This window comes from Hordeum vulgare, chromosome 2H (genome assembly GCF_904849725.1).
Source record: "Hordeum vulgare subsp. vulgare chromosome 2H, MorexV3_pseudomolecules_assembly, whole genome shotgun sequence".
Classification (NCBI taxonomy): domain Eukaryota; kingdom Viridiplantae; phylum Streptophyta; class Magnoliopsida; order Poales; family Poaceae; genus Hordeum; species Hordeum vulgare.
Window position 1 is genome coordinate 66,114,544 of NC_058519.1, and position 27,158 is coordinate 66,141,701.

At 44.5% G+C, this 27,158-nt stretch overlaps 2 protein-coding genes across 2 annotated transcripts; one reads left to right on the forward strand and one right to left on the reverse strand.

Annotated features, from left to right (window-relative positions):
- The first annotated feature begins 17,973 nt into the window (after window positions 1-17,973).
- LOC123425030 (pre-mRNA-splicing factor SYF1) lies at window positions 17,974-22,594 on the forward strand. Its single transcript, XM_045108702.1, has 7 exons — window positions 17,974-19,305; window positions 19,567-19,892; window positions 19,971-20,155; window positions 20,250-20,420; window positions 21,006-21,206; window positions 21,574-21,825; window positions 21,917-22,594. Exons 1-7 carry the CDS (start codon window positions 18,101-18,103, stop codon window positions 22,370-22,372), a joined length of 2,796 nt encoding a protein of 931 aa, XP_044964637.1. The 5' UTR covers window positions 17,974-18,100; the 3' UTR covers window positions 22,373-22,594.
- Window positions 22,595-23,152: 558 nt separating this feature from the next.
- On the reverse strand, window positions 23,153-26,514 carry LOC123425031 (nodulation protein H-like). Its single transcript, XM_045108703.1, has 7 exons — window positions 26,011-26,514; window positions 25,753-25,920; window positions 25,360-25,604; window positions 25,019-25,277; window positions 24,320-24,499; window positions 23,760-23,915; window positions 23,153-23,667 (listed from the first exon to the last, which is right to left on the reverse strand). Exons 2-7 carry the CDS (start codon window positions 25,753-25,755, stop codon window positions 23,491-23,493), a joined length of 1,020 nt encoding a protein of 339 aa, XP_044964638.1. The 5' UTR covers window positions 25,756-25,920; window positions 26,011-26,514; the 3' UTR covers window positions 23,153-23,490.
- Window positions 26,515-27,158: the final 644 nt, after the last annotated feature.

The window sequence follows — 27,158 nt, forward strand, 5'->3', positions numbered from 1 at the left end:
AACGAGCGCTCCTAACACGATCTGGGTTATTATGGGGACCCCCTTGATAATTCGTTTTAGATTAAAGCTGGTCCGGCAAGGCCCAACATTGGTACTACATTTGCCCAACATAATAACTTGTTAATACTGAAAGCATAGGGCGTCATGAACGTGAGGAGTAATTTCACATATTACACGGGGGCAGTGCTGTTGGTGCTGGTCCAAAACTAGAGCCGTTTGCGGGGCCAACCCGGGGCAACTCGGGAGATTTCTATCAGGCCACCGTACGCTGTGCTTCTCCGTCGTGTCCTGAGAACGAGATACACGGCTCCTAACGGGATCGTCGACACGCCGGGAGGCCTTGCTGGATTAGTTTTACCTTTGAGGAGATATCTTGTGCATCGGGATTCCGGTGATGATTTGGGTAATCTCAGAGTTGAGGTTTTCTACTAAGGAATCCGACGAGATCGCGAGCTTCGTGATTGAGGATTTCTATGCGGCTTGTGGTAATTTGTGATGGACTAGTTGGAGCACCCCTGCAAGGTTAAATCTTTTGGAAAGCCGTGCCCGCGGTTATGTGGCAACGTGGAAGCTTTGTTTAACACTGGTTCTAGATAACTTGAAGTTAATTTAATTAAAATATGCCAACTCTGTGTGTAACCGTGACTGTCTCTTTCGTGAGTTCCTTCTCCGATCGAGGACACGGTGGGGTTATGTCTGACGTAGGTAGGTGTTCAGGATCATTCATTTGATCATCAGTAGATCACGTCCGCTATGCGTAGATCATCCCCCTCTTATTTCTTGTACTCGTAAGTTAGCCATCAAATATATGCTTAGTCGCTGCTGCAACCTCACCACTTAACCATGTCTCACCCATTAAGCTTTGCTAGTCTTGATACCTTTGGAAATGAGATTGTTGAGTCCCGTGCGGCTCACAAATTACTACAACACCAGTTGCAGGTACAGGTAAAGGTTACTTGACGCGAGCGCGTTGATTGTACATTTGAAGTTGCTTCTTCTTCTTCTTCTTCATCGATCTAGGATGGGTTCCAGACCGGCAGCCTCGGATAGCAAGGATGGACGTCGTTCTTCTTTTGTCGTTTGTTTTCGTCCGTAGTCGGACCCTGCTCTTACTCCTGATGAATATGTAATGTACTGATGTGACTCTGATGTAGCTTGTGGTGAGTGTAAGCCAATTCTATATATATATCTCTTCTTTTCAGTACATGTACTTGTAACGATATCCATTCTTGCGACATGACGAGATGCGCTTCTATCCCATACAAGGCCTTCATGCCAAATTGAGGATAGGGTCGCATCTTGGGCGTGACAAGTTGGTATCAGAGCAGTACCGACCTAGGAGCCCCCTTGATTGATCGAACTTGGCCGAGTCGAGTCTAGTGAAAAACTATTTGAATCTTAGTTATATATCGGAGAGTTGGATTCTTTTTTCTCCTCTTCTATGCTCTGGTGAGGAATCTTGACATAATAATTTAATTGTACTCCTCTTCTCACTCAAAAAAAAAATTAGGATCACGCGGATATTTTTGGAATCTATATGATGCCGACGTGATGGAGTTCTGTCTTGGTGCCTCCTATCTGCTTTGAGTTTCAGGGGAGTTGAGCTCCAGGGGATTCTCGAGCACATCGTTATCATTCAGATTTCTTACTGTCTCAGTATGAAGGATGTTCGCAATTGCTTCAATACTAGTAGTGGCGAGATAACACCGATGTCCCCAATACTGGTGCTGATTGTTCGGGAGTACTGCCATACTTTGTATCGTTGTGATCACGAGGGTCTGTAGTAGATGAAGGTCCGAGATTCTGGTTGTGTGTTAACGGATGTGATACAGGTGACGGGTTAGTATAGGAGTTGTGTGATATTACTCCTTGTATCCGTGTACCAGATTGCATGACTAGATATTTCGGGAATTCATAGGTGGGAATTCAAGTAGTTACTTATAGGACGATCTTCCAAAAAATTTGTGTTACTTCGATGTCAAGTGGTGATTTCAGATCTTTTCTAAGAGGTGTTCTCATATTTTTATGAGAGTATTAATTCTTTTGCTCTATCAATTGTCTTATCAATTCTTGTCAACCGGAGTCGTCATGTTAATTCTTTTCCAACCGGTGTGTTTCTCTTCAAGTAATTCAACCCTCTCCAATGTTGCAAGATCATTCTCTCATTTTATTCCAGAGTTCATCTCATCTGTCCCAAGTTGTCTTTGTTTTTCCCCGCCCTCCCACCCTTTTCTTCAGTGATTCAATTTTCATCCAAGAGTTTTCTTTTCATTGTCCTTCCGTTGTCTGTTCTTTTCTCTCTTAGCCGGTGATTCATTGTGAAGATTCTCAGGAGATTCGTGTCATATTTGTTCATTCTTGTCACCCTTACCGATGAATTTAATTCAGTTGTCGTGTCATCATATCCTTTTCATCCTATCCTATGTTGGAAATTTTTATCAGTCTATCTTCTTGTTGTCATTTCTCTCTATTCTATCCGGAGCGTTGAAGTTATCTCAGAGTTTCTTGTTTTTAGATCTTTCATTATTTCGAGGTTCTCAACTTCATCTAGTTCTCTTCATACCGGTGCAATATCTCTCTTCTAGCAATCTTTTCTAACGGTGGTTTCTTTGAGTGGGCCCATAACCCACAGGTTTTCCCAGGATCTTTTGGCTCTTGTTATTTTCCCGGAGATCCTTGATTCTTTTCAACTATGACGTAAGTATGATTTCCATCAGTCATATTACTTCTTCAAGTTCTATTTGAATTAATTCTCATATTGGCTCAACCTTTCATTCTTCTTTATACCGGAGTGTCTCAGCAATTCTTGGTGGTGTTCTCCTATTCATTTCAGCTTTGAAGATTCGAAGGAGTGTTTCTCTCAATCTTGGTCCATTCTCTTCGAGATTCATCATTTTAGCTTTGTGTCGTCATCTTAATTGTTGTCAATCATGGGTAATTCCTTTCTTGCTATTTGGTGCATTTCTGTGTTGTTTTCATTCTCGATCCTCTGAAGGCCATCATCCAAAAGATTTTGTTCGTTCTCAGCTTGCAGCTTTCATCCTCAATTCTTCTCAATTTTTGTCTCTTCGTTCGTCTCTAAATAATTTTGGTGTCTTGTTTAAATTTTTCTCTCAGGTGGCTTATGATCTCTTCATTCTCTTGCATCTCCATTAATTCTTGGTTTTTCCATTCAATTGTGAATTCTTACCGGTGCTTCCTTCAATTATGCTTCAAGTGGTGCTTATCTCTTTGTCTCTTCAAGATTCTTTCAAGAGGAATAAGTTGAATGCTTAATCCGTTGCTTGTCATCAATTAAACTTGATGAAGGATAAGTGTAATATAATTTTTATTCTTGTTCATAGTAATCTGAATTCTTCTTCCGGAGTGGCTCATGATATCAATTCTTTTCTCAAGTGTTCTTATCTTTTCTTTTCTGGAGTTCTAAGTTTCATCAAGTATCTCTTTGTGAAGCTTCATCTAAATCTTGGCAAGGTCATAATCTTATTCTTTTCTACCTTGATATCTTTGCTTCATTCATTCGTATACGGAGGTCCTTCTTGGTGGTTCATCAAGATTTCGTTCATTCTCAAGTGTTCTTCAACATTCCTTTTGGAATACCTCAAGCATTCTTTATCTTGCATTTCTGTGTGTTTGTTATTCCTTTATCCTTTGATGTGGTATTATAGCATTCTTGTTAGTGTAGGAGCCTCGAAGAGATTTCCTTTCAAGAATGAGATAATTAAACCCACCGATTCTATGATCATGAGATATTTGCAACCCATGATTTCTTCATTGAGCTAACTTGGTTTGGATTTCACCTAAAGCTTTTCCTATGGATTGTTGCTATCGTGGTGCTTGTCATTAATCCAAGTTTTATATGTATCCTCTTGGTGTAAGGAATTGTTCATATCTTGCTTCTCTTAATCAATCCTTGTTTCTGTTAGTGGCTGGTTGTCACTTCATTCGTTTGAAAAGGTTTCCATAAGCCCACAACTATATTGTTCTTTCGTTGTTGTTTTCCAACAACTCCGTTCAATTCTTCTTGCAAGGATGCTTGCCAAGTTCATTTGTGATGATAGTTGTCATTCTTTCTTCATTCTCTTCCTCCGTATGAGCTAGTTCCTATTCTATTGTTCCGGAGGCTTTGTGATGTTGCTCTTTTAGGTCTAGCTTCTTGTTCTATCAAGATCATGGTGTTCCCTTGTTTTACTTAGTTGTTTGTTATGTATATTGTCTAATTCTCTCTTCTTATCGAATTTTTTTGTCCCATTTTCCTACCGAAGTGCTGCCGAAATTTTCCGTGAATTCTTGCTTCTTTCTCATATCATTCCTCATCGCCTTGCAACCTTCAAGGATCGTTGGTTTCACTCGTTTGTCAAAGAAGCGACTAAATTTTACCTCTTGGTTTCTCATCCTCTCCCCCTTTCATTCTTGGATCTCGGGGCGAGATCCTCTTGTAGTCTAGGAGAGTTGTAACAGCCCGATGTCGACGTTCCAGAAGATTTCCCCCTTTATTCGATTTTTGTCGTGTGTCTATTTTTCTTTTTTCGCATCATTCACATCATCTGCATTGCATCGGCATCTCCGTTGCCGCCAGTTTTCAAAGTTGCATCCGTTGTTAGTTCCTGGTTCTCGTCGTTGTCCGTTCTGAGCCCGACCGCACACACACGCGCCCGCGGCATCGTCAAACCCTCTTTTAAAAGTGTGTTGAAAACTTTCTGTGGTCGAGGTGAAACTTGGCATGCGGTCGTGATTAGTTATAACAAGGCCGCCTCTCGAATTTCGTCACGATCGGAAACTGTCTGGTACCCGAATAGTCGACCGTAGCGGCACCGTATTCGGTCTATCGTCGGACGTGTGTCGGTGTTTTAAAAAAATCGTTGCCATCCCGCCCGTTCTCCCTCTCGTCTCCGGATATCCCCTCTACACAGCCTCGTAACCGTTCCCGCGTTCGGAATTACTCGAATCCGACCGCGCGGTTGGATCCGGAACGAAATTTCGGTTAACCTAGCCCCCTCGTCTCTATATATAGACCCTCCTACTATTATTTTTAGACAGCCCCCTCCTCCACCTCGGGATCCGCGCTACCTACCCCCGAAACCCTAACTGCCTCTCCCACCTCTCTCTCCTCCCCCAGCCGTCGGGCCCGCCCGAGTTCGTGCGCGGCCCGCCTGAAGCCCATCCGGCCGCCACCCAATCTGCCCGAGCTCCCTGCCCGAGCCTACCTACCCACGCCGCCGAACCTCCCTCGCCGGAGCCCCTCGCTGACCGCCACCCCGCTCCTCCTTGGTGTGCGCCGCAGCCGGGTCCCGCAACTCCGGCCTCCCCGTGCGCCGCCCGAGGCTCTCCCGTGCTCGCCGCCATATATCCGCGCCAGCGCAGGCTCTCCCGTGCTCGCCGCCGTGTGCCTGTCGTTCCCTCCGCCGGGAACGGGTTCCCAGTGCCCGGATCCGCTCAAGGCCGGCCGGATCTGGCCTCCCTTGCCCCGCCGCCGGGTGCCCGTGCAAGCTCTGCAAACCCGCCGCCAGCCGCCTCGCTGGTCTCCTCTCCTCTCGGTCGGGAGCGAGGAGGAGGAGGACGATGCCCCAGCGGCCATTCGGTCGTGGGTCGGCCCAGTTTGGCCATTGCCCAGGCCAGGGTGGCTCCTCCAGGCCACCTCCTCCTCGTGGCCCAGTTCGAGCCGGCCCAGATGGCCTTTCCCCGAGGTGAGCCTCTATTCCTCCCCCCTGTGCACGATATCTATGTTGTGCCCACCATTTCGGCCCAATAGATTTTATTGGAGTTTTCGATTTAGATAATTTCAGGAATTAGACGATTATTCTTTTGCCCGTAACTTTTTAACCGTGTGTCGGAACGAGGCGTGAAGCATATGTATTTCATGTAGTTTTGTGTGTAGATTACGTTGGTGCAACTTGCATAATTATTTGACGTTGTTTGACGTGTCGAATGCATAGATTAGTGTGTTGTCTAGATAGGATAGTCGTCGTATTTAATTTTTCGCGCATGTCCGGTTTGCCCGAATGCCGTAGTATAAATGCCCATGTTTTAGGAACCATTTTTCTATGTATTTTAAAGCGGTCACTCGTATTTTTGCGTGTAGGGATTGCCGCTAGTTTATTTTTCCGTGTATAGGTAATTTTCTCGCATTTACGTGTGGCATTATTTTTGTTGCACAACCCCACATATTTTATATGTTTTTGGGGTAGAAAGCAATTAGTTTTAGCATTAGAGTAAGTTAGTTCGCCCGATATTTTGCCATGTTGCCCTTTTGTTTATTTTGTAGGATTTATTCTGTGCTTCGCTTGACAGAGTTGTCAACTAGGGAGTTGTTCTTGGGTGTTTAGACTAGCCCTTGGTATTTTTGGTTGCAATAGAAATGCATGTTTAGGTGTGGTTTGATTGCCCTCAAGTTGCTAGAAATAGTGCTTATTTGGAGGTGCTGAAATATTTCTAAGTCTGAGATCTGTTATATTTTGTTGTTGTCTTGTCTTGCTTGTAGCTTATGATCTGTACCTCTTTTGAGGTTGGTGCAATGAAGTTAGTTGTATCCCTTGTGTTTCTCTAGCATGCTGTGAATTTTCATGCCATTTGGAGTCCTGTAGCTATTGGTTTTGCTGCTGTCAATATGCCTTCAGATCGAAAACTGCAGCTTCAAAAACTGCTATTTTCACTAAGTCTGAAATAGTGTGTGGGAAGCCATTTTGTGACTTCTTTTCCTTGTGTTCCTTGCTGCCATGCTGAAAAGGACATGGATGTCGCCTAGAGGGGGGTGAATAGGCGCTTTAAAATAATTAAGGTTTAGGCTTGAACAAATGCGAAATAAAACTAACGTTTAATATGTCAAGCACAAAACCTCAAACAACTAGGCTCACCTATGTGCACCAACAACTTATGCTAAGCAAGATAAACAACTAAGTGATAGCAAGATATATGACAAGAGACAATATGGCTATCACAAAGTAACGTGCATAAGTAAAGGGTTCGGGTAAGAGATAACCGAGGTACGTGGAGACGATGATGTATCCCGAAGTTCACACCCTTGCGGATGCTAATCTCTGTTGGAGCGGTGTGGAGGCACAATGCTCCCCAAGATGCCACTAAGGCCACCGTAATCTCCTCACACCCTCGCACAATGCAAGATGCTGTGATTCCACTAAGGGACCCTTGAGGGCGGTCACCGAACCCGTACAAATGGCAAACCTTGGGGGCGGTCACCGAACCCGTACACGTGGCAACCCTTGGGGGCGGTTACCGGTACCCGTACAAATAGCTCGGGGCAATCTCCACAACCTAATTGGAGACCCCGACGCTTGCTCGGAGCTTCACACCACAATGATTGAGCTCCGAGACACCACCAAGCTTCTAGGACGCCAAAGCATCCACGAAGAACAATATCTAGGGTACTAAGTACCAAAGGTAGTAAGCTTCTCAACTTCTCACCTCCACGTATCACCGTGGAGAACTCAAACCGATGCAACTAATGCAATGGCAAGAACACACGAAGTGGTCAAGTCCCTCACACTCAAATCCCTCCACAACAACAAAAGCTATGGAGAAATATGAGAGGAAGAACAAGGAGCTCACAAAGAACTCCAAGATCAAGATCCAAGGGGTTCCCCTCACATAGAGGGGAAAGTGATTGGTGGAGATGTGGATCTAGATCTCCTCTCTCTTTTCCCTCAAGAACAAGCAAGAATCATTGGAGGGATTGAGAGTAAGCAAGCTCTAAGAATGTCAATAATGGAGGTAGAACAAGAGCTCAACGGATAGATAAGACCAAGGGGGAAGAAGACCCCTTTTATATAGTGGGGGAATAAATCAGACCGTTACCCCCACTTACAGCCCGAGCTCCAGCGGTACTACCACTGTCTGCAGCGGTACTACCGACGACACTCCAGCGGTACTACCGCTGACCAGGGGGCGGTACTACCGCCGACTAGCGGTACTACCGCTCGCCCCAGCGGTACTATCGCTGGGCCCCTCGTAGTGCAAAGGCACTACCACTACCAAGAAAGTCTTCGCAAAAAGGTCCGTCCACGAACAACCGCTAGGCAGGCGGTACTAAGCTCGTGGAGCGGTACTACCGCTGACCAGGGGCGGTACTACCGCCAGCCAGCGGTACTACTGCTGGCTGCAGCGGTACTACCGCTAGGTCCAGCGGTACTACCGCTCGCCACTGAAACAGCCATAACTTTCGCATACGAGCTCCGAATCGAGCAAACCCAAGCTTGTTGGATTCAGGACGACAAAATCTTAAGGCCATGCGGATATGAAAATGCCAATGATATAAATATGTGAGTCCTCTAAGAATGAAGAACCAGCAAAAACTCCAACATCGAAAACATCATAGTAGTTGCATATGGACTCCGTTTTCGATGAACTCGAGCTTGTCATGAAGATGACCATAAGCTCTAAAACTCACAAAGAGAAACACCAAATAAGAACCAAGAAGTATGATGCAAGGATGCAAATGGTTTGAGCTCTCAACAAACGATACGATCAAGCTACTCACTTGAGAGTCCCCCTTGATAGTACATCAATCTATCCTAAACAGAAAACCTATCAAGGGCAAACCTATACCTTGCACCTCGTCCTCTTGAGCTAGATGATGATGATCTTGGATTCCTCAAGAAGGACCGCCTTTCTTGATTGTGTTGGCTTGATGACGACTAGTTGATTGCTCCCCCATACTCACTATTGGTGAGCCACTCTTCAGCATATCTTCACAAGTCCATTGCCATCACAATGAATAGCAAGCTTCAAGCAAGATATCTTCGTGCTGATCCACTTGAACTTGCACACCGCCATCTTGATGACGATCACCACTTGACGTCATCCTTCATGGATTGTATGAGATCTTACTCTAGACGCAAGCCCATGGAAACACACCTAACCCCCACATAGAACTCTCACAAAGACCATGGGTTAGTACACAAACACGTAATGGACAATGCTTACCATACCATGGGATCACTTGATCCCTCTCGGTACATCTTGTACGCTTTGTGTGTTGATCATCTTGATTTACGCTTTGTCTGAGATCTTGATCAACCTTGTGTCTTGATGACGATCACCACTTGACGTCATCCTTCATGGGTTGTATGAGATCTTCCTCTAGACGCAGGCCCATGGAAACACACCTAACCCCCACATAGAACTCTCACGAAGACCATGGGTTAGTACACAAACACGTAATGGACAATGCTTACCATACCATGGGATCACTTGATCCCTCTCGGTACATCTTGTACGCTTTGTGTGTTGATCATCTTGATTTATGCTTTGTCTGAGATCTTGATCAACCTTGTGTCTTGACGACGATCACCACTTGACGTCATCCTTCATGGGTTGTATGAGATCTTCCTCTAGACGCAAGCCCATGGAAACACACCTAACCCCCACATAGAACTCTCACGAAGACCATGGGTTAGTACACAAACACGTAATGGACAATGCTTACCATACCATGGGATCACTCGATCCCTCTCGGTACATCTTGTACGCTTTGTGTGTTGATCATCTTGATTTACTCTTTGTCTAAGATCTTGATCAACCATGTGTTTCTATGACCATTCTTTGGATAATACCTTGAATACCATCTTGGTCATCATATAAACTCCTTGAACCCAACAGATGGACTTCAAGAAGTGCCTATGGACAAATCCTATAAATGTAACTTAAGGCAACCATTAGTCCATAGGAATTGTCATTAATTACCAAAACCACATATGGAGATATATGCTCTAACACATGCTAGTTGTTGTTAGTTGTTTGTTGTAGTGCTTCTTGCCCTCTTTCGTGTCATGTCTTGGTTGATTATATTTGAGTTGTGTAGCTCGTAGTTGTGGGGCGTAGAATATGCTATGTGGCTGATTTCGGCAGATTGTAGTGATTTCTTGTTTTGCTCGTAGTTGTTGAACCGTAGCTCCGATTTGATCATCTCCTATATGAAACTTGCTTAGAATTTTGTGTAGTTTAATTTTCTCTTGCTGGTTGTATGTTTTGAAGTGCTCGTGACCGTCTTTGCACATGTATTGCATACATGCCTTCATATCTTGCGGTGCTTGTAACTTTTGATCCGTAGCTCCATTGAAGATGTTCTCTATGTGTAAATTGCTTGTAACGACGCGTAGAATCACGTGAACCTATTTGTTTTGCTGTTTAACAACTAATTAAATGTGTTAGTTCAGATCTGGACAGAATTGTAAATTAACATGTGAGGTCGTTTCGGAGGTGCTATATGACATTTTCGACCTCATTTAAAATGCCTAGATAGGTAGGTTAATTGCGCTTCATCTCTTGCAATGTTTAACCACATTTAATATTGCCGTGTATCTAATCGGGATAGAACTAAATAATTAAACGTGGAGTTTCGTCAATGTGCAATTCGTTGCATATTGAACTTCACTTAATGTGTAGTGTTTGTTTGTCGTGTCTTGCATGTATTCAACTGCTCATGCATCATATGTGTTGTGCATCCTGTGGTGAATATCTGTGTTGATGCTTGTTTCCAGTTTCCTCCGTCTCGATAGAGTTCTGCAAGCGTGTCGGATTGTGAGGACCCATTCGACTACATCGGTTCGTCTGCTTCACGGAGTCATTCTTCTTCCAAGCGGGATCTCAGGCAAGATTACCATTTCCCCAGATACCATTACTATCTTTGCCAGGCTAGTTTACCGTTTCTATCGTTTATGTCTCGTTGCCTACCACATGTTAAATATCAGCCTCTCAACAATGCCATGAAAACCTTCAACCTGTTCAACCTAGCAACCACTGATTGGCTATGTTACTGCTTGCTTAACCATGTTGTTAGCGTTGCTAGTTGCAGGTGCAGTTGCTTCCATGTGATAACATGGGTTCCTTGTCATATCACCATCTTAATGATATTTAATTTAATGCACCTATATACTTGGTAAAAGGTGGAAGGCTCGGCCTTTCTAGCCTGGTGTTTTGTTCCACCTTTGCCCCTTAGTTTCCGCTACCGGTGTTATGTTCCATAAACAAGCGCTCCTAACACGATCGGGGTTGTTATGGGGACCCCCTTGATAATTCGTTTTAGATTAAAGCTGGTCCGGCAAGGCCCAACATTGGTACTACATTTTCCCAACATAATAACTTGTTAATACTGAAAGCATAGGGCGTCATGAACCCGAGGAGTAATTTCACATAATACAGGGGGGGCAGTGATGTTGGTGCTGGTCCAAAACTAGAGCCGTTTGTGGGGCCAACCCGGGGCAACTCGGGAGATTTCTATGAGGCCACCGTATGTTGTGCTTATCCGTCGTGTCGTGAGAACGAGATACCCGGCTCCTATCGGGATCGTCGACACGTCGGGCGGCCTTGCTGGATTAGTTTTACCTTTGACGAGATATCTTGTGTATCGGGATTCCGGTGATGCTTTGGGTAATCTCAGAGTTGAGGTTTTCTACTAAGGATCCGACGAGATCGCGAGCTTCGTGATTGAGGATTTCTATGCGGCTTGTGGTAATTTGTGATGGACTAGTTGGAGCACCCCTGCAGGGTTAAATCTTTCGGAAAGCCGTGCCCGCGGTTATGTGGCAACGTGGAAGCTTTGTTTAACACTGGTTCTAGATAACTTGAAGTTAATTTAATTAAAATATGCCAACTGTGTGCGTAACCGTGACTGTCTCTTTCATGAGTTCCTTCTCCGATCGAGGACATGGTGGGGTTATGTCTGACGTAGGTAGGTGTTCAGGATCATTCATTTGATCATTAGTAGATCACGTCCGCTATGCGCAGATCATCCCCCTCTTATTTCTTGTACACATAAGTTAGCCATCAAATATATGCTTAGTCGCTGCTGCAACCTCACCACTTAACCATGTCTCGCCCATTAAGCTTTGCTAGTCTTCATACCTTTGGAAATGAGATTGTTGAGTCCCATGTGGCTCACAGATTACTACAACACCAGTTGCAGGTACAGGTAAAGGTTACTTGACGCGAGCGCGTTGATTGTACATTTGGAGTTGCTTCTTCTTCTTCTTATTCATCGATCTAGGATGGGTTCCAGGCCGGCAGCCTGGGATAGCAAGGATGGACGTCGTTCTTCTTTTGTCGTTTGTTTTCGTCCGTAGTCGGACCCTGCTCTTACTCCTGATGAATATGTAATGTACTGATGTGACTCTGATGTAGCTTGTGGCGAGTGTAAGCCAATTATATATATATATATATATATATATATATATATATATATATATATATATATATATATATATATCCCTTCTTTTCAGTACATGTACTTGTAACGATATCCATTCTTGCGACACGACGAGATGCGCTTCTATCCTTGACGAGGCCTTCGTGCCAAATTGAGGATAGGGTCGCATCTTGGGCGTTACAATGGAGGACGAGGAGGAGTTTCATGGATGGAGGGAGAAAAGATAAGAGAAGGAGCGGGCTAATGAGATAATCACAACAACAAAGCTATGGGACGCATGGCCAATCCAGTCAACAGATCGGGTTGAATCATTTCTCTTTCTACTTTTTGAATCATCATTTTCTTGTTTTCATGTATATTACTCATAATGGATTATAAAGTAAGTTTAGCTCATCACACTTCATCAACTTCAAACTAATCCTAAGGTATGTATGAAAGTGTTTCAGCAACAAATGACCATGAAAACATATAAAATCACCTTTCAAAGCCCAATATAGTAGACCTAGACAATTAAATCGTACCAAAAAGGAAGGTATGCATTCTATTTGCTATGTAGGATGATTGTGGAGTGCAAGCTTACGTTCAAATGGATTATGGTAATCCAATCTTCCCAACTACCTTTTGCCTATGTTTTCCATTTGACCAATCAATATTTAATTACTTCTATCCATTCATCCATGACCAATTATAAAGTTCAACACAACATAGTGTAGCACATGCAAAGCGAGCCTACGTGCTCACCGTGGTGAAACCAAAATTCGACCAATAGAAGTTTGTACATGCCACATGAATCATGAAACACAACCATATCAATAAAGGAGGGTTGGATTATTATTGAGAGGGGAGAAGGGAGAGCTAACTATTCCAACAACATACTCCTAACATGTTCTTCCAAAACGTAACAAAAATTGTGCATCACACTTGTTGAGTCCCCACAAAAAAGAATAGTCTTATCATTAGACTTTCTCCTCGCTATGTACTACTTTGTGATGCAATTATTTTGTACTCTCTTTGTTTTAAAATAATTGAAGTCTTAGCAATTTACTAGGTCAAGCTTTTTAATATTTGACCAAGTCTATTAAAATTCCACAAAGATCTACAATATGAAATATATGTAATATGAAAATATATTTCATAATCAATCTAATGAAGTAAATTTGGTTTTTAGATGTTAACATATTTTTATGTAGTATCGGCCAAACTCAACGAAATTTGACTTAAGATAATCATAGAAGGAAGGAGTGGCTAAAAGCATATGCAAGCATGTGGGGTTCGCCTTAGAGTCAGATGTGCCTTTATCGCGAGGGGGGGTCTCTAGTAATTTTTTTTGGGAAACCATTCAATACCCGATGTTATCGTTACTTGCTGAGATATGTTGTTAGTGGACATTCTTTTTCTGAAAAAATGAATTTAAACACTACAATTGACCATGTTGTATGCATATGCATCATATGACACACACCAATTCTTGCTCCCATTGGAAACAAGCCTTCCATAATGAAATAAAACTCTCTTTCATCCCACACAAAAAAGGAAACAACTCTAGTACCATGCTCCACGTCATGGAATCAAGACCCTCTCACTCGTGTTATTATTTTGGGGTATTTACCATCTATGGCCCTGTTTGGATTCATCCAGTTTATATAATCTGGTTTTTATAAGCTATTATGTTTCCGAACAGGACAGTTTATACTATAGATTATAAAAACTAGATGACCAGATTATTAAAAACTCATAAGCTACTCTAACCCAGCTAAAATCAGATTATGGATTAATAAAGACATGTTACCCTTATTAACTTTGAGCTATTTACAAGGTACTGCCACCGCACCGTTTTCCCATCGCAAAAAAAAACAGAGGGCAAACATGTCATTGCACAATTTAAAAGCTGGTTTACAGTTTATATAATCTGGCCTCCAAACATGCCCACCAAGATTATTTTTATAAACCAGTTTATATAATCTATGTTCATAAACCAGATTATTATAATCTATTATGGTTCCAAACAGGGCCTATACCGGTGGCCCTTCATGGTTAGAAATAAAAAATAGAGAACGCAATTGAGAGGACTCGATCCCACGACTTTGGGGGGAAGGATGGGTACTAGATATAGGCCAGGATAAATATATTTTAGCGCAGGAAAAAATGAACTCAAAACTCATATGAATTATTTCAGGTGACACCCCCCTCCCCTCTCCCCAAAAAAATATATTGAAAACCGGTTCTTGGCCCCAACCGGAAACAATTTGTTTTTTGAAACAAAATTGGTATCAAGGAAAAAACTTGGCCTTTAGCTATACACTGGTGGTGTTTTTTTCTATGACAATACAGTGGTGGTGTTTTTTCTATGACAACAGACTGGTGGTGGTCTTAGGCCTACTCCACCATTAGACTTTTCTTCCATGTGTGTACTATTTTGTGATACTCGTGTTTTGCTGTGGCCGATTCTCAATAAAACCAAGGAATCTTATCTAGAAACTCACCCATCACATGATATGATAGTGTAGAGAAATAAAAAATAGTCACACACCCTTCAAAACAGGGAGAGGTGTTGGCTGGCGTTGTGAATGAATCTGTGATGCATACGTCGTGACCAACAAGAGGCCAACGCTTTCACTTGGGAAAATGACGCGCCAGCCAACGCTTTCGCTTATAAGAAAACCAACGAATTTTGGTGACCACGAGAAAGAAAGGCTGGCCGGGGGTTGCTTCAAAGGAACCAAAACCGATCATGGAGGGGGAGCAGCAATCAGGCAGCCGAATATCCAAGGATTTTCTGCGTGTCCCTTGTGATCCTTGCTTGGCTATTAGCTTATGGTTTAATTTGACTTCGTGTGGTCGGTGCCACGCGCCAGCTTCAGCCGACCTGCTGGGTTGTCAACTGGGATGAGCTCGAGTGATCCTGTCCACGTTCATGGATTCATATGTGTGTGTGTGTGTGCGCGCGCGCGCGCGCGTGAAGTTGGGTTGACTTTGCACCAGCTTTATGGATGACTTTGTATAAAGTTTTTTTTTTGACAATTTGAAGAGAAATGAAGCTGTTGGTTTTGTGATTTCAAATACATTTGATATTTGTTTATCGAGGTTGACTGTCATGTCATTATCATCACCTCTCCCCGAGCAGACAACTCCGACTTCGCCGTCGACGACCCGTCAAGACCCATTTGAACGAATGACACCTGAAAACCTCATCGGCCAGAGCCACACAATTGACCACAGACATCAAGGACCGACAACCCCGTTTTTGTTGATGAGCATCGCAGGAGAAAGTTGCAAGCCTCACACTGATCTAGTCCAGCACAACCTCCGGAGAGCATTGTCCGCTGAAACCACCCTCATGGAGTCATCGTTGTCATGCCCCCCCCCCCCCGCCATGCACAACTTCGACTTCTCTGTCACGGTAAGAATCCAACATAGGGGCACCTGTTGATGAACTAGATCGTCGACATCAAAAGGACAAGCCATGACCCAGCTTTGCACTCCACCGTCGTCGTTGTCGCACGAGGGGCAACACCAATCACTCGCATCACCGATGACCACGAACACCGGTGTGTAGGGGGCATGCCGTGGGCGCGAAGTTGGAGAAAGATTGGAGAAGTCCTTTCACCTCATCAACAATATGGCTATAAACCCGAGATACCCCTCCTCATAGCGTTGATCTTGTGGACAACCGTCTAAGATTTGGTTTCCAGAGTCAACGTTCGGCTCCAACCTCCGTCGCCAATTGAATACCTCATCTGCATGTGAGTAAATCAGCAAGCTTTGAATCAACAATGGAAAAAAATGAAACAACCCTACCCGGAACCCTTCATGATGGTGCCTCAAGAGTGCTTCTCCACCATCATTATCCCGAGCTTTCGACATAGCACCGTTTGCGTTCGCCTTGATCAAGTCCTCCTCTAAGAGCATCTCTAGTAGCACACCCCATAAAAGCATCTCTAGTAGACCTCATAAAATTTAGACCCGGAAAACACGTTTACAATTCACTACAGATCAGATTTGCGGGACGAATTCATACGCTGCAGATCAGACTCCGTATATGAAACTATAAAAAAAAACATTCACGAAATAAACTTACAACGACATTCATCATACATAGTTTTTTTAGGGGTATTCATCATACATAGTTGATCATCATCTTTCCCTAATAATAAAGCAGTTACTGCTTCTGTCGTACGTCATAAAAGTTTGCCTCTAAAGTTCACATGAATCACCCCCTATGCCATCGACAAGTGGAAAAACCGATTCGTTTTTTCCTTTATAAGTCGGCCCTTCTTCTGATTCAAAAGGAGGCGATCCACTGCATTGTCGCATCTCCGCCGCCATCCCGGCTGGTTGGAGCCTTATGCTTCGAACATGCAGTCCCAGGTTCGATCCCTCACCATCCCTTTTATTCTATCCATTTTCTTCTATAGCCAGGTGCCCGACTGGGCCGGTCCAGTGTGGCTTGAGCACTTTTTTTGTTGACTTTGTTTGGATATACTTTGAATATTTTAATTATAAAAATCACCTATATGCAGACTTTGATAAAATGTTAATCATGCATTCAAAGGAACGCTAAACTTGAATAAAAAAGGATTTCATTATATACAAAAAATGTACAATGCGTATGAAAAAATAACAATATTATTTTTAATTCTTTTTTGAATTTTCTGATCAGGCATTTAAAAAATATGAAATGTGCATAAGAAAATGTTTCCAATGTATAAGAAAAATGTATACACAAAAATACAATATCTACGGAACAAATCAGACATAACAAATTAATATGAAAAAAATGATACTCATGTATTTAGAAAATGTTAAACATACATAAAAAATTTCTTGATTTATACCAAAAATGTAGAATGTGTATAAAAAGTAGAAATAAAAAATAAACATGTTTTGAAAAATGTTGACCATGAATTTGAAAAAGAGACCTAAAAACACTTAGAAAAAGCGGCCCAAAAATGTGTGATTCATAAAAATATGTTTTGAAAAATGTTGACCCTGAATTTGAAAAAGAGACCTAAAAACACTTAGAAATAGCGGCCCAAAAATGTGTGATCCATAAAAATATGTTTTGTTTTGGTTCTATTTTGTTTTTAGGTCTGTATATAATTGTTTTTACGACTGATGCTAATTTGCAGCACCACTAGCAGATTTCCTAAAACTAAAAAAAAACATGATGGAAGCCCAAACGGATGAAGGAGGAGAGAGCACGCCTCCCTATATATATGGTTGGCTAATTAAACTTCTATATGGTGGGATAACTAAACTGATATCTAAGACATGCATGCAAAATTAAAAAAGAAACATACTCGATGTTTCTAAATATTTGTCTTTTTAGAGATTTCACTATAGATTGATGGGATAATTAAACTGATATTTAAGACATGCATGCAAAATTAAAGAAGAAACATACTTTCTCTGTTTCTAAATATTTGTTTTTTTTAAAGATTTCACTATGGATTGCATACGGATGTATATAGATATATTTTAGAGTGTAAGTTCATTCATTTTGCTCCGTATGTAGTCCGTAGTTGAATCTTTGTAGAAAGACAAATATTTAGGGACGAAGGGAGTACATATGCAAGAGTACAATGAGATTTTCTCCGGTTGCGACGTACGGACCATTTTCCTAGTACTGCATCATACGAATAGATTTGAAAAAAAAAGGGGGCTCAGCCACGCCGGTTGTCCTGTGCGGCTCGGCCCAACCTGCTGCGGTAGCCGCCGCCTGGGGAGACGAATCCCCAGCCCACACGAAGTCCAACGGGCCCGAAACGACAAACGAAGAGGCACGGAGAGTCCGCGCCGGCCTGGTAGGTACACGCAGCCTCTCCACCCCACGCGCCCGGCCGTCGTCTCGCTCGCTCGCTGCAATTCTCTCCTCCGCATCGCCTCGCCCCAAATCCTAAACCCTAGCGAATCGGGAGCCGAGGCCGACTCGCCGCGACGATGCCGTCGGCTGCCGCGGGCCCGGTGGAGGTGGCGCCGCCGGCGAAGGCGGCCGCCCTCCCGTTCGCCGGGATCTCGCCGGACCTCTACCCGACGGAGGACGACCTGCCCTACGAGGAGGAGATCCTGCGGGAGCCCTTCAAGCTCAAGGGCTGGTGGCGCTACCTCGTCGCCCGCGCCTCGGCGCCCTTCGCCAAGCGCGCCGTCATCTACGAGCGCGCCCTCAAGGCGCTGCCGGGGAGCTACAAGCTCTGGCACGCCTACCTCCGCGAGCGCCTCGACCACGTGCGCCCGCACCCAATCTCCCACCCGGCCTACGCCTCCCTCAACAACACCTTCGAGCGGGCGCTCGCCACCATGCACAAGATGCCGCGCGTCTGGGTCCTCTACCTCACCTCGCTGCTCGACCAGCGCCTGCTCACGCGCGGCCGCCGCAACTTCGACCGCGCCCTCCGCGCGCTGCCCGTCACGCAGCACGACCGCATCTGGCCGCTCTACCTGCGCCTCGCCTCGCTCCCGGCCTGCCCCGTCGAGACCTCCTTCCGCGTCTTCAGGCGCTACCTCCAGTTCGACCCCTCCCACGCCGAGGACTTCATCGAATTCCTCGTCTCGGCCGAACGCTGGCAGGAGGCAGCCGACCGCCTGGCCTCCGTACTCAACGACGATGGCTTCCGCTCTGTCAAGGGGAAGACCAGACACCAGCTCTGGCTCGAGCTCTGCGACATTCTCACTAAGCATGCAGATGAGGTCGCAGGGCTCAAGGTGGACGCCATATTGCGCGGGGGCATACGCAAGTTCACCGACGAGGTTGGCAAGTTGTGGACCTCGCTGGCCGATTACTATGTTCGGAGGACCCTCTATGAGAAAGCTAGAGACGTCTTTGAGGAGGGGGTTGCTTCAGTGATGACAGTGCAGGAGTTCAGTGTGGTGTTTGAGGCTTATACACAATTTGAGCAGAGTATGCTTGCGGCAAAGCTGGAGGCAGCTGAAGAGGACGGGGCTGTGGAGAGCGATGATGGTGAGAAAGGGGGCAAGAAGAATAAGGTGGACAAGCTAGAGAAGGAACTTGCAGCGTGTTGGTTGAACGATGAAGATGACACGGATTTGAGGCTGGCAAGGTTTGAGCGGCTATTGGATCGCAGACCAGAGCTCCTTAGCAGTGTCCTGTTGAGACAGAATCCACATAATGTGGAGGAGTGGCACAGGTGAGACTTGATATAGCACCTCGATTTATCATGTAGTTCTGCTTGACTTACATTAAGCCACAAAAGATGAATATGAATCAATTCATTCAGTGCATTTCTTCGTAAGGATAAGTTTAAATTCTTTCGTGGTAGCCAGTAGCAAATCTTATTTGAAGTTAGTTGATGCCGTGGAATGTGAAATTATTGTGTTTAGTTTTTTAAACTCAATTTAGGTTCTCTCCAACTTGGTGGAATTGTCTAACAGTGCAATAATATTTGCAGGAGGGTGAAACTTTTTGACAAGGATCCCGCGAGGCAAGTAGCAACATATGTCGAGGCTGTGAAAACTGTGGACCCAATGAAGGCAGTTGGGAAACCTCATACTCTATGGGTGGCATTTGCAAAGATGTATGAGAAACATAACCGCTTAGATAGTGCTGAAGATATCTTTAAAAAGGCCACACAAGTGAACTATAAAGCAGTGGACCACTTGGCTACTATTTGGTGTGAATGGGCTGAGATGGAGCTCCGCAACCAACATTTTGACAAGGCAATTGAGCTGATGAGGTTAGCAACAGCAGAGCCCTCTGTTGAGGTGAAGAGGCGAGGTATAATTTATTTTGTCCAGTTGTGTTGATTTCTTGTATATTTGGCAAAGCATTTTTGCTGATGATTTACATTTTCAGCTGCTGCCGAGGGTGACCAGCCTGTACAGCTGAAATTACATAAATCTCTGAAATTATGGAGTATCTATGTTGACCTGGAGGAGAGCCTTGGGTCGTTGGAAACAACCCGCGCTGTTTATGAGAGAATATTAGATTTAAGAATTGCAACTCCTCAAATAATTCTTAATTATGCGTTCCTTCTTGAGGTAGGATCTTTGCTCAAAGTACATACTTTTGAAGTTTCAAGTAGACTTGTCCAATTGATCTACAATGGTTGTTTACTATTTTCTTCCTCTACAGGAGAACAAGTATTTCGAAGATGCATTTAAAGTGTATGAAAGAGGTGTAAAAATATTCAAGTATCCCCATGTTAAGGATATTTGGGTGACCTACCTCACAAAGTTTGTAACAAGGTACCAGCGAAGCAAGTTAGAGCGGGCAAGAGAGCTGTTCACGGAAGCTGTCGAAAAGGTAAATAAATTCTCTTGTCCCTTGAATTTTGTCATCGGTCTACTTATACTGCATGTAACTAGAGCTGCTACCAACTTGGATGTGTGAAATTACGTTTCTAATATATGATATATCACTGGTGATCTGATCACAAATTTTGAAGGGGAGCCTTGTGACCATGAGGTCATGGGTTCAAGTCCTGGAAACAGCCTCTTGCAGAAATGCAGGGAAAGGCTGCGTACAGAAGACCCAAAGTGTCCGGACCCTTCCCCGGATCCTGCACAAGCAGGGGCTACGTGCACGGGGCTGCCCCTTTTTTTTTATCTGATCACAGATTCTGTCTTTGCTTCGCTTCTTAAGAACAAGGTCATAATAATTCTTGTGATGTGATATCATCGTTGCTTGTACTTTGCTATATTTGCACTTGTTGATTACCTGTTTTCTCTCAGAACCTTCTGTTGCCACTTCTTGTTATGTGATTATATGTGCACTTGCTTATTTAGACAGAAACTATTCTTACCTGTTCTTTTCCTGCATCACATGCTCATCTAAAATATTATGTTCCATAAATTGTCTTGTTACTTACATTTTGCTTCTTTGGCTCAGGCTCCGCCGCATGAAAAGAAGGCCTTATATTTGCAATATGCTAAACTGGAAGAGGACTATGGCCTCGCAAAACGTGCCATGAATGTATATGATGAAGCTGTAAGGGCTGTTCCCAACACTGAAAAGATGAGTATGTATGAAATATACATTGCACGTGCTGCTGAACTTTTCGGTGTTCCAAGGACCAGACAAATATACGAGGTAAGCGTATTATCTTGGTTTGTCTCTGCTTTTCCCTTCTTGCTTTATAATGTTGCTTCTGGATTGGCATTTTCAAGTCCTTGTTCCGAGATCCAATTTTGTGGATTTGTGGCATAGCAAATGGAATAGATTTATAGTAATCCCAGCTTCTTAATCTTGTTTCTTGCTGATTAGTTGCAATAGTTCATAACACATGAATCTTTTATGCTCCCTCTAATGGCCAAATTTGTGTGTAAAAATGTTCAGTTGTTATTTTCTCTGTGCTTCACACTCTAGATTTAGCCTGCCTGCTCCCACAATATCGACAGATGTTTTAGTGGTAATACATGTACTTACTTTATTCCTGGCTTTCTTGGCATCTTTGCAGCAAGCTATAGAATCTGGTCTCCCGGACAAAGATGTTATGGTGATGTGCATGAAGTTTGCGGAACTTGAAAGAAATCTTGGAGAAATTGACCGTTCCCGGGCTATTTATATCCACGCCTCCAACTATGCTGATCCAAATGCTCATCCAGAGTTCTGGAAGAAATGGAACGACTTTGAGATCCAACACGGTAATGAAGATACATTCAGGGAGATGCTTCGCATCAAGCGTACAGTGGCTGCTAGCCGCAGTCAGGTATGTCACATGGATCACCTCTATATACGGTTAGGCATGAACGAACATCCTTGCACTGTAAACTGATGCTGTACTTGTATGCCATGTGCAGACTCATTTCATCCTTCCGGAGTACCTGATGCAAAGGGACCAGAGGCTAAACATGGACGAGGCGGTCGACACTCTGACACGTGCCGGTGTCCCGCAGGATGAGATGGCAGCCTTAGAAAGGCAGCTAGCTTCTGGACCATCCCCAGCGCCAGCAGCAGCACCGAGCACCAGCACGACTCCTGCTAACAGAATGATGAACTTTGTCAGTGCTGGAGTAGAGGCGCGGGCCGAGAGCAGCACACAACAGACCACTGCTAACAACGAGGACATTGAGCTGCCTGATGAAGAGAGTGACGAGGAGGACGATGTCCAGATCGCGGAGAGGGCTGTCCCTGAAGCCGTGTTTGGCGAGCTTGGCAAGAGAGCCGCGGAGAGCAGGGAGGAAAGCTCTAATGCTCAAGAGAACAACGAGCAGCAGCTGGGCGCTCTCGAGAGAATTAAGCGAAGGCGTCAATAGGGTCAAAGATTGCGCTCCAAGCACGCCATTGCCTGTCGTTGGGCCTAATGATGTTGTAGCTGTTACGTGTAAACATGTTCTTGCTAGCGTTTGCTCTTCTTGTACAAGGATTTTGCAGGAGTTAATCTGGTGTTGATCCGCAGCGTTTTTCTGTGTACAAACTGTAAACTCTCGGGACACGTGTCCATCATTTTTAGTGAAATTTTGTCGATTCCAAAGGAACAAATGAGCTGGTAGCTTATGTTTGGATGGTGGCCAAAGTTTACCCTACCAATTTTTTGGTCATGCCAAAAAGTTAGGACCTTGTTTTGGATAGTGCCGATTTGTTGGCAAGCCATAGCTCTTTATGCACTTCAGTTCATTTTCCTTGCCAATGTTGGACAACTCATGGGTTACCCCAGCTTTTGTACTGAGATACACATTTGTTTTCAGCAACTCTTTTCAATATGTATTATCCAAATTTGAATCCAAAGAGTGAGTTTGGTAGAGGCTAGGGTTCTACCAGGTCTCGAACGTAGGTTGTAGGGGTGGAAGTGCGGGCTGCGAGGTTGGGGACGCCGGCGGTTGGGCGCCGTCGTGGCATGAGAAAGAGAGAGAGAGGCGGCTAGGGTTTGGGGCTCCCGTCTCCTGAGGGAGACAACAACAGAATATACTGTTTATTGTCTGCTTAATATCGAAGGGGTACATGTGTTTATAAAGAAGGACAGCCTTCACTAAACCCTAGATAACTTAGACTCTAATATAACTTGGACTCTAATATAATTTGGACTTTAAGATAGGTAAGATAACTTGGGCTAAGCCCGTAATTAACCCTGTCCATTGGGACTCCTCCGTTGATACGTTGTACAGGTCATAACAGAGTTACAGTACAGTTTTTTCTGTACAAAGCACAAAACATGGGAAGGAAGAATGTAGCCGAAGAGACCAAAGAAAACACCATCACGAGATGTCAGCAATTTTGAGTAAGACGTAGCCTAAAAACTGTACAGTTTGCCCTAATATTTCTATATCGATCTCTTTAACTACCTCGTTGTACAGAAGAATCAAATCCTCTGGAGACTACAGGTCTACAGGCCCCTTGCAAATGATCCTGAACCTACATCAGAACTCCAAAGGCATCACTCCACGTAATCTGCGCCATCGAGGAAACGGGCGTACTCTGTCCCGTTGAGTCTGCTGTTCACATCCTCCCAGTTCCGGACGAGGTCAGGAAGCGGGCGCGTATGGATCTTCACCTGCCTGCTGACCAGTTTCCTCACCGGAACGCCGATGAATTCCTGCACCTGGAATAATGCCTGCACACACAGAGACAGAGACGCGCTATTAAGGTAAAACCGTAATCCATCGATACTTTGTTAGGGCATCTGAATGAGTTCTGCTCCAGTACATTTCTGTTTCTGATTATGTCCTCGTAGTAGAGGACCATGCGCCGTGTCGTGTTGAAGCTGTCCAGGCAGTCTCCCATGTACTTCTCGACATCCCTGATGTTTGAAACCAGGGTTGACACGTCGAGTTCTGGTTTGAATTTTGCAAGTATCTCAGCCTAGCACAAAACAAAATACACTGATCAGATGAAAGCACTAGCCAGTATGACTAACAGGTTGCAAATGGGAAGGCAGTTACGATGGTTGTTCAAAAGAGAGGAAGCGCGTAAGAGTGCACCGTTTGAACATTTTACTCTGCTCCTTCCAGATATTATTGACACCGACTCTAATATTTTACTTAGAATGCAAAAGTAGAAGATTCAAGTTTCACTAAAAGTTCGAAGTTAGTGTTAGGATTTTAGCATTTCAGAGCTCAATATCAGCAAAAAGGTAAGTTTAGCTGCGGGGTTTCAGAACCAGGGTAAGAAAAAAAAAGGGCCCCATTATTTATGCAAAAAACATGAGGGAACAGAGACAAGTAATTGTAGTAAATTTATTGGAATTGTCAGTGCATCGATGGTACCTCTTCTTCTGAGTGAACGTGAGATTTGTGGGTTCCATTCAGCTGCTTTGCATCTCTATCGTAGTTGTTGGCCAACACAGAGATAAGCCTGCGCAATGTATTTCTCCTGAAGAGAAATATCACAGAGATACCTTTCTTGTTCAAATAACTAAGTATATCATCGCGATGGTCCATAAAACCCTGGAAAACACAATGATAGCAGTTAATGGCATGAAAAAATATTTTCCCAACTTTTTGTTATCAGTAGGCATAATCAGTAGGCTAATGCTAATGATACACCGCACAATACAAACATCAACATCAACAAGCATGATTGACCAACCTTGTTTTTAGAGAAGTTCAGTATCATTAATGTGATATGACATAGCACTGACATCTGAGAAATGCAGGCATATTATGGTGTGGTACACTTCAAAATTCTAACTGTAGTTTCAACGAAATCTGAATCTTTGGCAAGCAAACCAGACCATAAGTCCAGTCTGCTCTCCACATTTATTTCCACTCAAAAGAACTAGAGTAGAGCGCAATATAAAAAACTATGTCATCGCTCAGCTTCAAAGCGTTAAATTTTTTTCCCGGAAAAAAAGTGTAAAATTTCTGAGATCACAGGTAACAACAAAGCAGCTATAGACTACACCAAATAAAAGCCGAACCTTCAAATATTACATATGGAGCAAGAAAAAGATGAGGTGTGAATACCTGATTTAGCATCCACTTGAATCCAAACGCAGCTGTGCACTCATTCTTTGCTGCACTTGTGAGCCAGTCCAAGTTATACAGTTTGTCGAGCGTTTGTACGATAGACGATATGTTTTCTCTTCTATCCACTCTGTTGAATATTTCACCATTGGAGCTGATGTTAGGATGGCTGTTCAACAGCGTCTCAAACCATCCGCTTCCCGACCTTTGCATCGACATGATCACAAAGAAACGAACAGGATTACACGAGCATTCCGCCCTGTCGAAAGAAACACGTGTCAGAAAAATCAACATACACAAAGAGTTTATCCATCCTATCCTAAGACTAAGAGGGAAATTACCTGCTATAACCCTTTGGTTTGGGGAAGTGCACGTAGGGCAGCTCCTCACTTGGAACATAAGGCTTTGCACAAACATGTTCATTCTGGTCTTGTGCGCCATTCTCCTCCGCATGCTTGCTCTCCATCCGTATCTGGTTGAAGGAGAGGTAGCACACGTAGAGGCCAAAGAGCGCGATGAGGAAGACGAGGGTGGGTCGCGGCGGCAACGACGGCGCCCCCTTGGAGCCTTTGTGTGGATACGGGTGCTGCAAGTCATTGCCGAATCCATGGTCAGACACTGTTACCAGTAACACTGAACAAATAAACAGTAGTAGCAAATCCATGGTGAGATGCTGTTTTACTAGTAATGAATGAAGAAATAAACAGCAGCAAGCCCGGAAGGAGCAGCGGTACCATTTTGTGATTGAAGGTCTGTAACGGAGGATTCTACTGCGTCGGCCGGTTTCTGGTGCTCCTGCTTTCGCACAGCAGCGGAGTAACATACTGGGTTGTCATGGATGTCAACAGCAGCAGCTCGCCATGCGCGGTGGATGGATATGAATCACCGCCGCGGCGCGCACCCTGGTAGGTGAAGTTGCAGATTTCTCAGGTTAGCAGACCCAAGAAAACACTCCCGCAAAAAGAAAAGAAAAAGCTCGTAAGAACACAGACCAGCGCCAAGAGAAGAATCTGCTGAAAGGGATGGCTGAAGGAGAACCCTAACAGGGCTGAACCGAAGGGGGAGGGGGGAAGAAGCGCCCTCCCGGCCGGCGACGAGCGAAATGCCGGCTCAAACCCCCTCACCGGGGCTTACGCCGTTATGCGGCACGGAACCGGGAGCCCGCGGGCCGGATTTGAGCCCGGAGGCGGCGAAGAACCCCCCAAAGCCGGCCGGGTCGCTCGCCGGCTGGTTTGAGCGGGACGAGGAGGACGGGGCCGGGTGGGATTTTGCTTCCACGCGCAGGAGAGGCCGGCCTGAAGAGAGGCAGGCTATATCCTGAAAAGGAGGAGGAGAGATCCCCAACGGAACGGAGGAGTGACACGAAACGAGCAGCCCCCTCGCCTGCCTCAGCTGCTGCGTCGCCGGGAATCTCTCGCGGCTTCCACGCGCATTATTTTAAGGAAGGAGATAATGGAGCACGAACGAGCGAGCGAACGAGCTCGGGGTTTTTTTTAAGGAAGGAAAGAACGGAATGGGGGAGAGGGAATGGAGTAGGAACGGGTTTAGAGTTTGATAATTATTCGAAAGGGCGTGAACCAACCAACGACGCGGAGGAAGAAGAAGAAGAAGAAACTACTAGTAGTAGTTAATGAGGATGATTTAGGAAATTGGCAGGCTGCCGCCTTGATGCGCAAAGTGGAGGCGGAGTAAGAGAAGAGGGGGGCCGCCGATGAGCTGGGCTGCTTTTGTCGCTGCGCCTGGTCTTTGGTGGACCAGCGTCGATTAAACCGAAGCTCGACCTTTTTTCTTTTTCTTTTTTTTTAATCTGATGAGAAAAGGAGGTTCCGGACTGACTAGTATTTCTGGATCTGGTCCGTCCTCTCGAGCGTCGGCTTGACCGACGACGCGGGCTGTTTCACCGACACATCATCATCATCGTCATCCTTCTCCAAATGTCGCCGCTCGGCGTACTACGTACGTGACCAGTCCAGGCGCACCGATTGTTCCCTTGTTTATTTTTAACATGAAAATGATTTGATGCTTTCACAAGTACGGATCAATCTAGAATTGGATGGTTACACAACGACAAGGATATCAGTCCATCAGAATTCAAGTTCTATGCTTCATATCGGTGCTGGTATTGTTTTGGAATTCACTT